Here is a 13797-nt window from a genome sequence, read left to right on the forward strand (position 1 = left end):
ACTTCAATAGCTCAGACATAGGTGAGAGGTTTTTTGCAGGAGTGGTGGGTGAAATTCTGTGGCCTGCGTTGTGCAGGAGGTCAGACTAGATGATCATAATGGTCCCTTCTGACCTAAATATCTATGAATCTATTTGTAAGACAGAATATTTTTATACAAAAAAGCTTATATGATATACGACCTTCAGAATCAAAACTGTCAAGTCCAAGTTGAAACTATTAGTATCACAGGCTTGGTCCTATTTGATTTTCCTGAAGAACCTTGGTAATAAAGCAATGGGAGCCGAAGACATACAAGGACTATTTTTGTCGATCCAGAAGTACAGTAGAACCGCAGAGTTATGAAGATCTCAGGAATGTTTGTAACTCTGAACAAAACATTATGGTGGTTCATCCAAAAGTTAACAACTGAACATTGACTTAATACATCTTTGAAATTTTATTATGCAGAAGAAAAATGCTGCTTTCCCTTTATTTGTTTAGTGGTTTATGTTTAACACAGTACTGTACTGTATTTGTTTTTTGTTTTGTTTGGTCTCTGCTGTTGTCTGTTTGCCTACTTCCAGTTCCAAATGAGGGGTGTGGCTGACTGGTCAGTTAGTAACTCTGGTGTTCGTAATTCTGAGGTTCTATTGTAAGGTATCTGTGAAAGTGCCAGCATGTCTGCCTCCTCCAGAACAGTACTGAAGGCATTGTGTGTTTTCTCATCTGGGAAAGAGGTCTGTGTTTGAGATCCCCCTTCCATCCCAAATCTGGAAGTAATCACAAAATGCTTGAGACACCTCTCATGATGAGTGTTGTCTTCAGCTCGGAGTTCCCATTAATATAGTGCCCTTGCCAGGCAGATGAAGGGGCGAAGGAGTGGCTGAATGCATGATACTCCATTACCAAAGCTGTGTACAGATTTTTGACACAGTGGTGAAGAGTGAGTTCTTCGCTGTCATTTTGTATAATATTACAGAGGGCAAAATGCACTGAAGGAGCATTAAGGTTGCAAAGCCAAGCATTCAGAAGTTAGAAAATGCCAAAATTAAGGTTGCCCAGACAACCTTAATTTGGCCCCTTTCTGCATATATATTATGATACAATCTTTACATAATCACAGACTATTTTTTCCACAGGGCCCTTGTCTCATTTAATGTACAGGATGGACGGTGCTTACTGAATGAGCAGCTATGCAATATTTAATCTTATTTTCATCATTCAGTGTGTGGCCCCATGCATCATTTATTTCCTGCTCCGAGTACAAAATTAATTTCCTTGGGGGGGTTTCTGTGGTGCTCATCTGAACATATGAGTTCTTCACATAAATTAATGAATTTATCTTCACCGCACCCCTGAGAGGAATGATGGTGGCATTATTCCCATTTTATAGATGGGGAAATAAGGCACAGAGAGGTTAATGTCAAAAGTATCCACTAATTTTGGTGTCCAGTTTGAAATGCCTATGGCCTGATTTTTCAGAGAACATAGCATTTTATAGCACTTTATTTGTTCAGAGCACAGGTCTCATTGACTTGAGCTGGAGTTCTAGGTACCTCAAGTTGGGCACCCAGAAAATGAGGAACATGCACTTAGTGGTCACCTGTGAAAAGCTTGGTTTAAATGATTTGCCTAGCATCACATAGGAACTCTAGTGCAGAGGCAGGGTTGAAATGAGACAACAGTCTCGTTCATACCACAACTCTGAATAATCCCCAGAGCAGGTCCATTCTGCGCATTGAATGAGGTGTGGGTCTGGTGGATGGATAAGTAAGGTCTTCGGAGGTTTCCAGAAATCTTGTATTATAATTATATGATGATTTAAATGGGTTCCCCATTTTGAACCCAAGACATCATTCACAACCACAAACGATGGCTGAAGATGAGGATTAGACACTCTTCGGATCATCCAGTATAATAGAGAACTTCTGTGGCACAGTAACCAAGGTCTAAAATATCATCCTAATAGTTCATCTCCAAATCCAGAGTCTGAAATAGGCACATACTACACGAATGATTAGTCTCATTTCTCATACATGGAAACTGCCTTTGGAAGCCACGATTCTCTTGGACTTTTTTCTTCTGTTGGGAGAAGCTAATCAGACAAATAGGAATCTTATCTCCCCAACCCTTTGTAATTTGCTATTCTCAAATGTACAGTAGCTCTCACGAAGATTTCCTTCCAAGTAAGTCTGTCCTTGTAGCATCCTACTCCTGCAGAACAAATGTGGAAACTCTTCCTCGTTGGTCATTTCCAAACCTGTTTGATATTTTAGAGCTACAGCATAAAGATAGTGGCCATCTCAATCAATGAAGACCTCCCTGAGTGAGCTTGAATACTCTGGTTCATTTCTACATCTATAAATGCCCAAAAGCACAGGTGAAATGTACCTCAACCTGGATTTGATCATTTTTACTAACATCCTGATATGTCCTTATTTGATCCAAAGCCCTGGAGACCAGGGAGAGTTTCTTTATCCATTCTGCAACCTAAACTCATAGCTCCCATGTTTTGGATCAATTTAGTAGTTTTCTTATTGAAAATTATTAGAGTTAATAAGTTCTAGATTTAAACTACAGAGAAGTGGGGGATGTACTCGAGGTGAGGAACATCATGACCTCAATCTATATCAAATTTTTCTTTTTGTTTAGAGCAAGGTCCTTTCATTCTCAATACATTTTATGGGTTTTTTACTTAAATTAGAATGTCTGTTGCCTTTAATTTTTAGATCCAAAATAAAACTTTAAGATTTGCTAATGTTTAAACTGACTACTTCCTTCATCTGTGTAGGTCTTTCTCAGGATGATTTATATTACTTTCAGTATGAATAATAATTAGAGTAATAATACATCTGGAAATCGTGATATGATAGGTCTAACCAGCACAATTCCTGCAAAGGGAAATCATGTTTCACTAATCTGTTAGAATGCTTTGAATGTATCAGAGTAGTGAATAAAGGAAAACCAGTTAACGTAATTTAGACTTTCAAAATAGCTTTGACAAGGTACCTCATAAGAGGCTCCTAGTCATGGGATAAGAAGCAAAGTATTGACATTGATCGAAACTAGCTAAGAGCCAGAAATCCCTCTGTTCTTCCTGTCTCATAACACAAGAATAAAGGAAAATCAATTCAATTAAAAGATAGCAAACCCAAAACTGTTTAAAAAATACTTTTTCACACAACATATAATTAGACCTTGGAACTCATTTCCAGAGGAAATTGTTGACATCAGGAATTTAGCATGATTCAAAAATGGGTATGGATAATAATATCCAGTGTTGTCATAATTAATGCTAACAAATTTTAGAGGTTAGATTACACATTATATATCAGGGTTGAAGCCAAACTCTAACTATTAGAAATGAGGAGGACCTTCCTCTGGAACATATGGTGCTGACCATTGTCAGAAACAGGATACTGGACTAAATTGATTAATCCAATATGGCAATTCTTGCGTTTCTATTTTCCTAACAATATTTCCAATTATGGTGGTATCAGCAAATGCTATTACTCTACAGGAAGAGCCATCATTTAGGTCAACATGTAGAAATACAAAGTACAGTTAAAATACCCAAACAGCCTTAACTCAACCCTCCAGAAATACCATGAGCAAAATATTTTTTTTAAAAAAAATCCTTTTAATCTAATCTGGGAGTATGGATGCCATTATGCTGTAATGTAATCATAATTGTATGGTTCTTGTATAGCGTTGTAGCAGGGCAGAGTTAAGGTTTGGGTGCCTTAACTGTGCATGTCCACGTCTGAACTTGTTTGGATTTCTTCTAAATTTAACCTTTCCTCTTTATTTCCTGTGTTTTTAGTGTTTGTTTTTGGTGTAATTATAAAATCTCTGTCACATTTTTACCCTTAAATTACTGCTATGTACTCAACCTTAACTCCAGTTTGACATAGTCTTTATCTGGGAAATTAAATTGTTAATATTCAGGCTGATCTGAATGTCTAGTGTCAGCTCAAAACACTACCATATGTGGGAATCAGATGTCAGGTCCTGAACTCTGTCCTCAGTTCCTAGGCCTTCAGGGTATGAGAGCATTTATGGTAAAGGGGGAATGCCTTGTATCATTCTATAGTGGAGGTAATGTTGCCTGATTTAGAAGGCATTTCACATCATCCCTTTACAATAAGAGAGGAGGGATTTCTGCATTATGAGGAAATGAAAGTGCAAGATAGTGACTTCCCTCCCAAACTCAACAAAACACATTTTTATCTGATCGAATTATATTTAAACTTCAGGAGATTTGACATGAGTCAGTGATATTAAGAAACTGTCATGTTAATACGATTTTCAGTATGAATTTATTTGTTCATTATTTCAAACCTGTTTTGATTAATTGTTGATTACTTCCAGGCAAAATTAGGTAAAAGACTTTTTCTTCTCATTCATTATGATTGAGGATTTTGGGTATGGGTGTGGGGAAGAGTAGGGTGGAAGAGGAATTTACAGCCAGAGGGAAAATTCCTTGTAACATGTGACTCAACTAGAAGAACAAAGGAATCATAGTTGCAAGTAATCCAGTATTTAGTCTAATTAAAATCTTTACCGTTTATATTTTCTTCTTGTTTCAATAAGATGGACTACACATATTTATATGAACATGGAACTAGACTGATAGGCACTTGCATGATTTTGCACACTACTGCATGCTGAGACAACCGCATCTGTGTTTCAGTCTAGTCGTAAATGCTTTCTGCCTTCAAACTGAAGCTTATTTAGCTTGGCTTATCTGGTGCTGCTGTAGCAACCATCAGTCTCCAGGCAACTGAGGCACATTGACCTCTTGGGTGAACTGAATGTAGCGCTACTTCAATTTAGCTGCTTGAGACAATAGTGATGGTGCTGAATGTGAAAAATGTGAAATTTTCTAGTCTATATTCAGTGAAAGAAAACAAAAATATTAGGTGAAATTGAATGTTTAGGTATGACTTTCAAAATATTATACATCACTTTGTATAGCGAATCCTTTGTTTCAAGCTGCAAAGTTCATTTCTGATGTAAAGTGCTTACAGGCCACATATTAAAATGTAGTTTATTTTGAAAGCATCCTTCAGAGAGCAGTTATTCTTTGGACTTGGTTATTGCGGATGTTTCTTTCATCATTTGAATAACAACAAAGAGTACTGGGCTTTATTTAGGAATTTAAAATACCAATGTTTATTGAAAAAACAGCTCATTCATTACTACTAATATTATGGAATAATTATGAATAAGGTTTTTTTAATTACAGATTATTTGTAGCATTATTAGTGTATCTTGGATCAAGTTGGTTTAAGAAAATAAGACTACTGCAAAATATAATTTTGATAGTGATTTTATTGCTAAATCAAATCCTGCTGTCTGGTGCCAGCCAGGATAAAGAATTAATTTGGGATTCCAATATATAGATTCTTGGTTTTAAGGAAGACTGATTTTCTTTTAAGTTTGCTATTACCACAAATATATAAAGCAGATACTGGTTAACTACCATGAGGTAGTGAAGTGGAAGGAATAGGGAACAAACTGAGGTAAAAGGGAATCCAGATTATTACTCTGAATTAAATCTCAACTTCATTTAGGTTGTGAAGGAGATGGAGAATCCCCAGAATATTATACCTGTAGGCCCTCATTTTGAAAAATTGTGTAAGTTCTACTTTAAAAGAGTTTGTACCCTAATGTAATATTTCGACATTAAATGTTGTTGTTAATTTGCCCATTTGTAAAACAATTAGAGTTGAATTAATGAATAATTTACAGAATATCCAGTTTAGTTAACATAGAAGAGATCAGTTAAACCAGTAATACAGTGGAGATTATAGATGTTTCACATTACTAGAAGACAGACCTTCTACCCTTGTGGTTTTTAATCATTTGATATGCCCTTGTTGTACAGTGGGCAGAGGTATAAATTAGTTTCTGTAGGTGTGCCATTAATTTTTCATTTTGCCTTTCAAATCCCACTGTGTTTCTCAGTTGTATTCATTCTTGCCTCTCTTAGAGAGTATTTGAGCACTTTTGTTTGAAAGATAGGGGCTTTCTTTCATTTAATTGAAAGATTTATGCCTAAATTTAATCAAAACAATTGATTTCTCTTAAAACCAGCATTTGGTTATCTGTTTTTATAGATAGTCTTCATCATGGTTACAGTTACTTAAATTACTTGCCTTCTCTGTGTTGCTCTAAAAATCAATATAGTAGTTTAATTTTTTAAAATAATAATATGAAAGGAATATTCATAGTTTGCATAAAGTTAAAACATGATCTATATTTTAATTTGCACATCAATGGAAATGTCCTTCTTGGTTGAGAAGTTGTCTTTTTCGCTTCTGAAGTTAGTATGAGACTTCTTTTGTGTTTCTTCTATTTTCATTTGTCTAGCATGTTCTAATAGAATTATCTAGTCAAATTGTTTTATTTCAAATAATTAAATAGTGAAAAAGCTTGCTTGTTGAAATTTTCCTGTGGATAGGTCAGCCCAGTTAATAAAATGGTAGTTTTGCCATTGATGGAAAACTTTCCAGGCTTTGAAGCACCTGAGTAAGGGCCAGGATATTTCTTTCAGAGAGGGAATAACTAGAGGCTACAGGTTTCAGAGTAGCAGCCGTGTTAGTCTGTATTCACAAAAAGAAAAGTACTCGTGGCACCTTAGAGACTAACCAATTTATTTGAGCATAAGCTTTCGTGAGCTACAGCTCACTTCATCGGATGCAAGGCTACAGTAGGTGTTCGATTTGTTCCCTTCTGCTGACATAGAAGTGATTTGATAAAGTGGGATTTGCTGCAGGAAGTTCATGCTGTTCTCACCTTCAGTCACCAGTAGTGCTGTAGGCTCTTGCACTGAAGAAGCAATAAGATGCATTGTTTTAAGGTTTATTTTGAAAACCATGTGAAAATTGAAAGAAGACAAATCAAAGTGTTGGCCTTAGGTTTTCAGCAGAATCACAAGTTTCAGTCCAAAAGCAGTTTAGTAGACTTTCTATTATATGTCCTACATCACTGCATGCATCTGGAATGTTGATATGGTGACACTAGGAAATAAATGTTGGAGCATTTAACTGCATTGAACCTTTTTTTAATTTTGGTTTTCAAATCCCAGCTGTGTTTCTGGCTATCAGAAAAACACTAGAAAGTTCAACTGAGCATTTTTTCTACAGAAAGTTTAGTTCTAGATTGTGCCTTTAAAATATGTCCCTCACTTGTGGTGAGGAGTTTCAGAAGTGATGTATTGCAGCAAGTATCTCACAAGGAATTTTGTTTGACTCAGCCAAAATTTATTCTGGGTTTCCCTGGGAGTGCATGCTGCTACAGCAGCAATTTAACCACCCTTTAAATAGTATGGTGTGGAGCCTGTGAGGAGCTAGCAGAACTGGAAGTGGGGAGGGCCACTAATAACATGGAGCAGAGAGTTCATTGCCTAGTGAAATTATAGCTGGTCCCCGTACACTGTCAGAGACCCAATCGTAATCTGATGCCGAATTTATTGTTGAAATTTGTAAAACAACAGGGATAACAGTCACATACATTGTTTTATCATACCTTTTTAAAAAAAGGAAAAGAGCAGATAGCCCCAAAAGCAAATTTCAACTGGTATCAGCCTACATCTACACATTTCAAGATTCCAGTTTTGGGTGACACTTGATAAACTGTTGCCTATATTATTCCTTTCTTTTCCAGTGTTAAATCTAGATTACAGTACTTGAAATGGAAATATTCTTTTTCTACCAGAAATTTTGCAATGTCTTCCAAATAAAAGACAAAACTAATATGCACTTTATTTTTAATTACTGTGTGTTTTAAAAATCCTACAACATGGTTTTGTGCAGTGTTTTTTTCCTTTAGAAAGTTTGCTGAAACATGATTAGTATTGTCTGGTCAGCATGATTTGCTATAATTCATATAAAACAGGACATCATGACATGGTTATGTGTATTTTCTGTCACAAGACTTACATTAAAAGTGTGAAAAAATAACAAATTATACCATACTATTGTAGCCTTAAATATACTATTTTGCTGTTCATATTTGAGGCACACAGGCAACTTAAGTAAGAATAAATCATTTTTATTTTAAAGAAAAATTCCATCCCTCATTTAATGACAAATATCTCCAGACTGCAATAGGCAATGAAATTATCTTCCATTTACTTTAAAGAATCACCAAAATATTGTGGTATGAAACTATTAGCAATAATTATATTTTTAATCAAAAGGGAAGAAGTGTATTGATTAGATATAAAGTGATTAAGAAGCAGTCTTGGAATTGGTTGTTCAGCCCATTCTTGTTGTCCTATCATGAATGAAGGAGAGTTCAGTAATGGTTTAACTACAATTAAATCCCTCCCCCTTCTTTATGGAAACTCAACTGTAGGCATTTCAGCATTAGCCTAAACAATGGTTTTGAATATGTTAAGCCCCTAACAATTAGGGAGCAGTTTGGGGCATTGAATAATGTCGAATGATGCAATTGAACCTGACAGCTTCAATAGTCAGCCTACTCATGGGACCTGAAAGTTGTTCACACTTGGTTTCATCTCTCATCACACGCTGAGTATTAAAACCTTACTGGTGTGGAGCTCAGACAGAAATGGGGCCTGTTATCAGAAAATATTTCATGGCATAAAACTTGAAAGAAACAGGGGAATGTGCACACTCATGGGTTCTCAGCTTATCAAGACCTTTCTGATAGAAATTTTATATAGCTAACTATTGGGCTCCTCCTATTCCCTTTGATTTTCTTTCATTGGCTCCATTTAACTTTTTTTAGGCAAGAAACTGTTTCTTCCTGAAAAATTAAATTAATGTCCAGTCCTACAATCTAATACTTTGTTAATTTTAGAAACTTTAGTGTTCGTAAATTTTGTTCATTTTTATGTAAAGTAATACTTTTGTACATTACTCCAAAGAAACATCAGTGTTGCTGACACCTTAAAAATATTTCACAGGGTATTTGTGTAACTTACTCAATTTAGTTGATGTGTACAAATAATTTTCAAACAATTAAAAATATGTGACTTTCCTTTTTACTGTAGGAGAAATACATTAGAGGCCAATTAGAATCGTCATTTTTTCTTATTATAATCAACCATTCCTTGAATTATAGTGTATTATCTATGTTCATCTTGTGTTGCTTTGCTCCTTTATTGAATTTTCCATAAATAAAATCAAAATACAATATATCTCTAATTAGGCTTAAATATATCTGTTGAAATAATTTTGAGTAAGATTTGTTTTCTGGGCATTAAAAATAAAGATTTAGTTAAATATAAATATCTTTTATTTGAATTTTGTGCAAGTACATTTCAGCCATGTGTTGCAAGTTGGCTGTTAAAGAGAATCAGCTGAAATAAAGAATGCTACAGCTTTAAAAGTGATGCATTTTAGAGGTTGTTTCAATCCTGTGACCTTAATGTGTATTGACAGGATGATTGCGCATTTTTAATAAATGCTTGCTATAGCCTGTTTCAACTGAGTGAAATGTGAAGCTCCTATTTCACCTTTAAATAATGCAGTTCTCTAATACCTTCCTTACTTTCCTGTCAGATGAAGTCGTCATATACATAGTAATACTTTTCAAATCCATATTCCTGACGTTTTCCTTCCTCATAAAAAGAATATAGTTCTAAGTTTTACCGCCAGCTATTTGAGCAGTTCTATTAAAGTGAGTTTTTCTTGAGGAGTTGCATAAGATGTGTGATGTCACTAGGAATTCTCAAAAAGAAAAGGAAGACTTTTGTGGCACCTTTAGAGACTAACAAATTTATCTGAGCATAAGCTTTCGTGCAGCTCATGAAAGCTTATGCTCAGATAAATTTGTTTGTCTCTAAAGGTGCCACAAGTCCTCCTTTTCTTTTTGCGAATACAGACTAACACGGCTGCTACTCTGAAACTAGGAATTCTGTAGTTCTAGCTTACGTCACAGGAAGTCTTAAAATGTTTTTAGTTAAAGTGTAAGCAAAGATTTAAATGTAGGTAGCGAACCACCACTTGTGAAAAACCTCAGACTCTTAAATATTGTTCAAATCATGCCAAGCTTTTCGATCTGGTGTGTCAACCCACATAGCAAACATTTAATTTCTTTGATGTGTGTTGTTTTGCGCTTTGATAGCTTCTCAGCAGAGACTTGCTGTTCCTTTCAAGATATGTAGATCATTCTAACGAATTTCATCCAGCTCTGCTTATGAATTTTTTTGTTAATTTCAGTCTACTAAACATGCTCTGTTTTTGCCGATTATGGAAATTGTGCCACAATTATACATTTATTTGTCATCTTAAACATACTACTTTACTTTAGTTTTATTAACCTTGCTGTGAATTAAATAGAATGAGAATAATGGGGGTGGGAATCCAATCTCTGCAGCAGAAGTGAGTAGTGTACCTTTTGGACTTGATTTTTTTTTTTAAATCTCATTCTCCTGAAATGCTAGCACTTTGAACTTTCAAAAATTAAAACTAATAAAACATAATTCACATCTGTTAAAGGGTAGAAATGCACTAATATAATTTACAACTGCCACAATTCAACTTAAATTTGGAATATACAGTGTTTTACCTTGTTGGTCTTGTCTTTTTTAAATATAGGAGCAGATAATGCCTTTGGTTAATATTCTGTTTATTAACGTTTTCTTCAGAGAAAGTGTTTACCAGAAATTTGTAATTCCTATTATTTGCATGAGAGGAAAAACGAAAGGTTACTAACAAATAATGCTAGTCGATTTGGAGTCATGCTATAGGTGTTTATTGAGGAAAACAGCTGGAATGGTTCAGTGCTGCCTGCCTCCATCAGTAAGTGTCACTGAACTTAGTGGAAATTAGTGTACTACATTTCAGGGACATATTCACATAACCAGGTAAGTGAAAAGACTTAAGAGTATTTTAAACGGCTTTTAACTTTTGCAGATTTATTCTAATGGAAATATTCTACAAACCTTGAAATAAGGGCCAGATTCTCCATACTTGGTGAACCTGTGAGCGTTTGTGATTTATGTTCTTATAAAAATCTATTAAAATGACAATTGTCTTACAGAATTTCTTGTTCCTACATTTTATGTTTGTTTATTCTAACATTATACTCAACAATAGAAAAACTTGAATACAAGTACTGGCCAAGATTTCTCACCAGTATATAGTAAATACAACATCATTGAAAACAGTTGTGTGAATTTGTAAAAGTCCATTCATCAAGTTTAATATGTTGGCTAAAAGCCAAACCTTAATGGCAGTGTATGATTCTTTCCAGAGACATAGTTTACACTGTGTAATATTTTTCTTGTAATAACCAGTATGTGTCTCTTGTGTGCAGTTATACATGTCAAAATGTCCTGCAACTTGGCTTCCCTGCTGTTCACCTTCTTTTTTACATCTCAAAAAAATAAGCATTTCATTTCTTCTGAAAAGCTTATTTGCATGTTCTTATTCAGGTTCATGCTAAGATTATTGTTTATGTAATCTCACAGGTTGTGCATCTGTTTTTCTGTAAACACAAGAGCATAAACCTAAAATCTATTTTTTATTCTGAAAAAGGTGTGTTCTTTCAGGCTAATGTAAATATCTTCTATTAGCACCAGCAGCATTGTTTTTGTGTGCGATAGCATGCTTCCAAAATTCAGTATTAAGGCAGATCTGTTCTTCGAAAGGGAGAAAGTATAAACAGCCAAGGGAGGAAGGTATTTTTATTGCATTGGATTATGCAAGTTTTTGGCCAGCCTCCTTAGCTTCATCTGTTTAAGGGTTCATTTTCGCTTGTTTGGCACAAGTCCCAGCAAAGACCTTCAGAATTGTGGTTAGCAACATGAATGAATACAAACTTTTGACGAGCTCTTCAGTAAGTAGAGCTGGCCAGCTGCCAAAAATACAGTTCCTTATATGGGGTCAGGGCAAAACTGTGATTCGTTGAGCCCAGTATTGTATAGAAAACATACTTGTAATGGCTGTTTGCTTTCTTTAAAATAAAAACAAAACAAAACAAAAAAACACCAGGCTTCCAAGCCTATCAAAATAGGAAGTAACAAAATAGTGTGCAGGTTTTACTAATGACAGAGTAGAGCAAAGGAAATATGGCTCTGTGTAGTTAAACTATAGAGCTGGAAGGTGGACCTTTTGACCTCCACAGCCGTCTTGTGATGTAAGGAACCCAAGCATTTGTGAGACATCTGTTGTCTACCTGCCCTTATTTTGTAAATGGTTTAATAAGATTAAATAATTAGTAGGATAACTGCATGGTCACCATGCCACTAAGTCCTGGCATTGGCTGAATACTTAAGAATTGTAAGCAAGTCTACACATCCTACTTGTTGTATGCCAATCATTTAAAAGTTGCAAATCAAAAATTTCTAACAATTCATACAATAACATTTTTAATTTTTATAGAAGCTTTTTGCTTAATGTATATACCAGAGAAAATAGCAATTTACACTTTAGTACATTCAGAAAGTATTGCAATTATATTTCTTTATTCCCCAATCTTGATTGAAAATCATTAATTACTTTTTAAATATTCATTAACTTTTAAGTATTTTACGTACTAGTAATTAATTTTAATTCATGAGGAAGTGTCCTTAAAATAAATTAAGAATTTTTCTTCCAGACTTTTTAAAAATTGTAGTTTTAATTGTTGTCTTACAGGCAAACACCCTACCTGGATCTTCCCTCAGTTTGCCTCCATCCCACATGTATGGCAATAGGCTGAACCCTAATTCAGCAATGGCAGCACTTATAGCTCAGTCTGAAAACAGTCAAGCAGGTAAGCTTGCTAGAACTGTTCAAAGCATCTGCTTTCCTGATTTTAACTATTTAAAATATGACCGCTAATTTTATTTGTGAACTCTTGGTTGGGAATTTGGCTCCTAAATGACTGTGTATGGTTCTTTCTTGTTGGAAGTAAATTCTTTGTTGTACTGCAAAATAGCTATGCATTTTTTACTGTCTGAAATGTAAATGTTTAAGCAGAGCCATCAGCAGGCAGGAATGCAACAATGTCTCCTGTGACTTTTGTGTGATTGATGTGGTCAGTTCTCTTAGTTCTTTGCAAAGAAAGTAACAGCACTGGGTTTTGTCTTGAATAGTTTAAACCTTTATTTGCATAATTCATGAAATTGCATTGCACACAACTTTGTGTGGCAGAAAGATCCTGTTAGAGAACTTCTACAGTGTTTAATAATCCTGTGAATATTTACCAATTGACATTTTGTAACATCGCAGAAGAGACCAGTTTTAATGAGCTGCTGGATTTGCTTTGTTTCATTCCATCCTTAAGGATTTGTTGACATGTCATAGTAGTCATGCCTGTTTGGGGGAAGGGAATGAGTTTAGCAGTTTACCAAGAATGGATCAGTCATGTCTTTGCCCTCTAAGAGGTCAGAGGTCATTTGACTCAGAAAAGGGGGAGGGAAGCCTTGAAGGGGGCAGATAGGGTTATTTTACTGAGAGGCCATAGGGAAAATAACCTTTTTGAGTCCTTCCAAGCAAAACATTTCTTTATATTTATTTAATGAGGGTTTTTGTTTGTTTGTTTTAATACATTTTAGCAAAAGTCTTTTCTATGCTCTTGCTTATAAACAGTAGCAATTTATAAAGTAAGCACTTCAATAAAATGTTCAGTAAATCTTTAAACCAATATGTAATTGTTAGACGATGGTAGGTTTTAGGCATTATATATTTTATGAGTTGTCTTGGGATGAAAAGTGTTTAAAAAAAAAAAAGAAAGCATCAGGATTTGCTGTGATAAGCATACAGATTAGCTGTCCACAGCTGTGATTCATTACTTTCACCGTAGAAATTAAAAGTGGCTGAGGGGAGGGCACTGCAAATGCAAACCATGCTTC

At 35.0% G+C, this 13797-nt stretch overlaps 1 protein-coding gene across 2 annotated transcripts in view; it reads left to right on the forward strand.

Annotated features, from left to right (window-relative positions):
- The window catches only part of MLLT10 (MLLT10 histone lysine methyltransferase DOT1L cofactor), a 212478-nt gene that overhangs the window by 175949 nt on the left and 22732 nt on the right, over positions 1-13797 (forward strand). For both annotated transcript variants that reach the window (XM_074946060.1, XM_074946059.1), the window contains exon 13: positions 12599-12716. In XM_074946060.1, the coding sequence (XP_074802161.1) occupies positions 12599-12716 (118 nt within the window). The remainder of the gene's footprint in view (positions 1-12598; positions 12717-13797) is intronic.

The sequence above is a fragment of the Natator depressus genome, chromosome 2, assembly GCF_965152275.1.
Source record: "Natator depressus isolate rNatDep1 chromosome 2, rNatDep2.hap1, whole genome shotgun sequence".
In the NCBI taxonomy this organism is placed as follows: Eukaryota; Metazoa; Chordata; order Testudines; family Cheloniidae; genus Natator; species Natator depressus.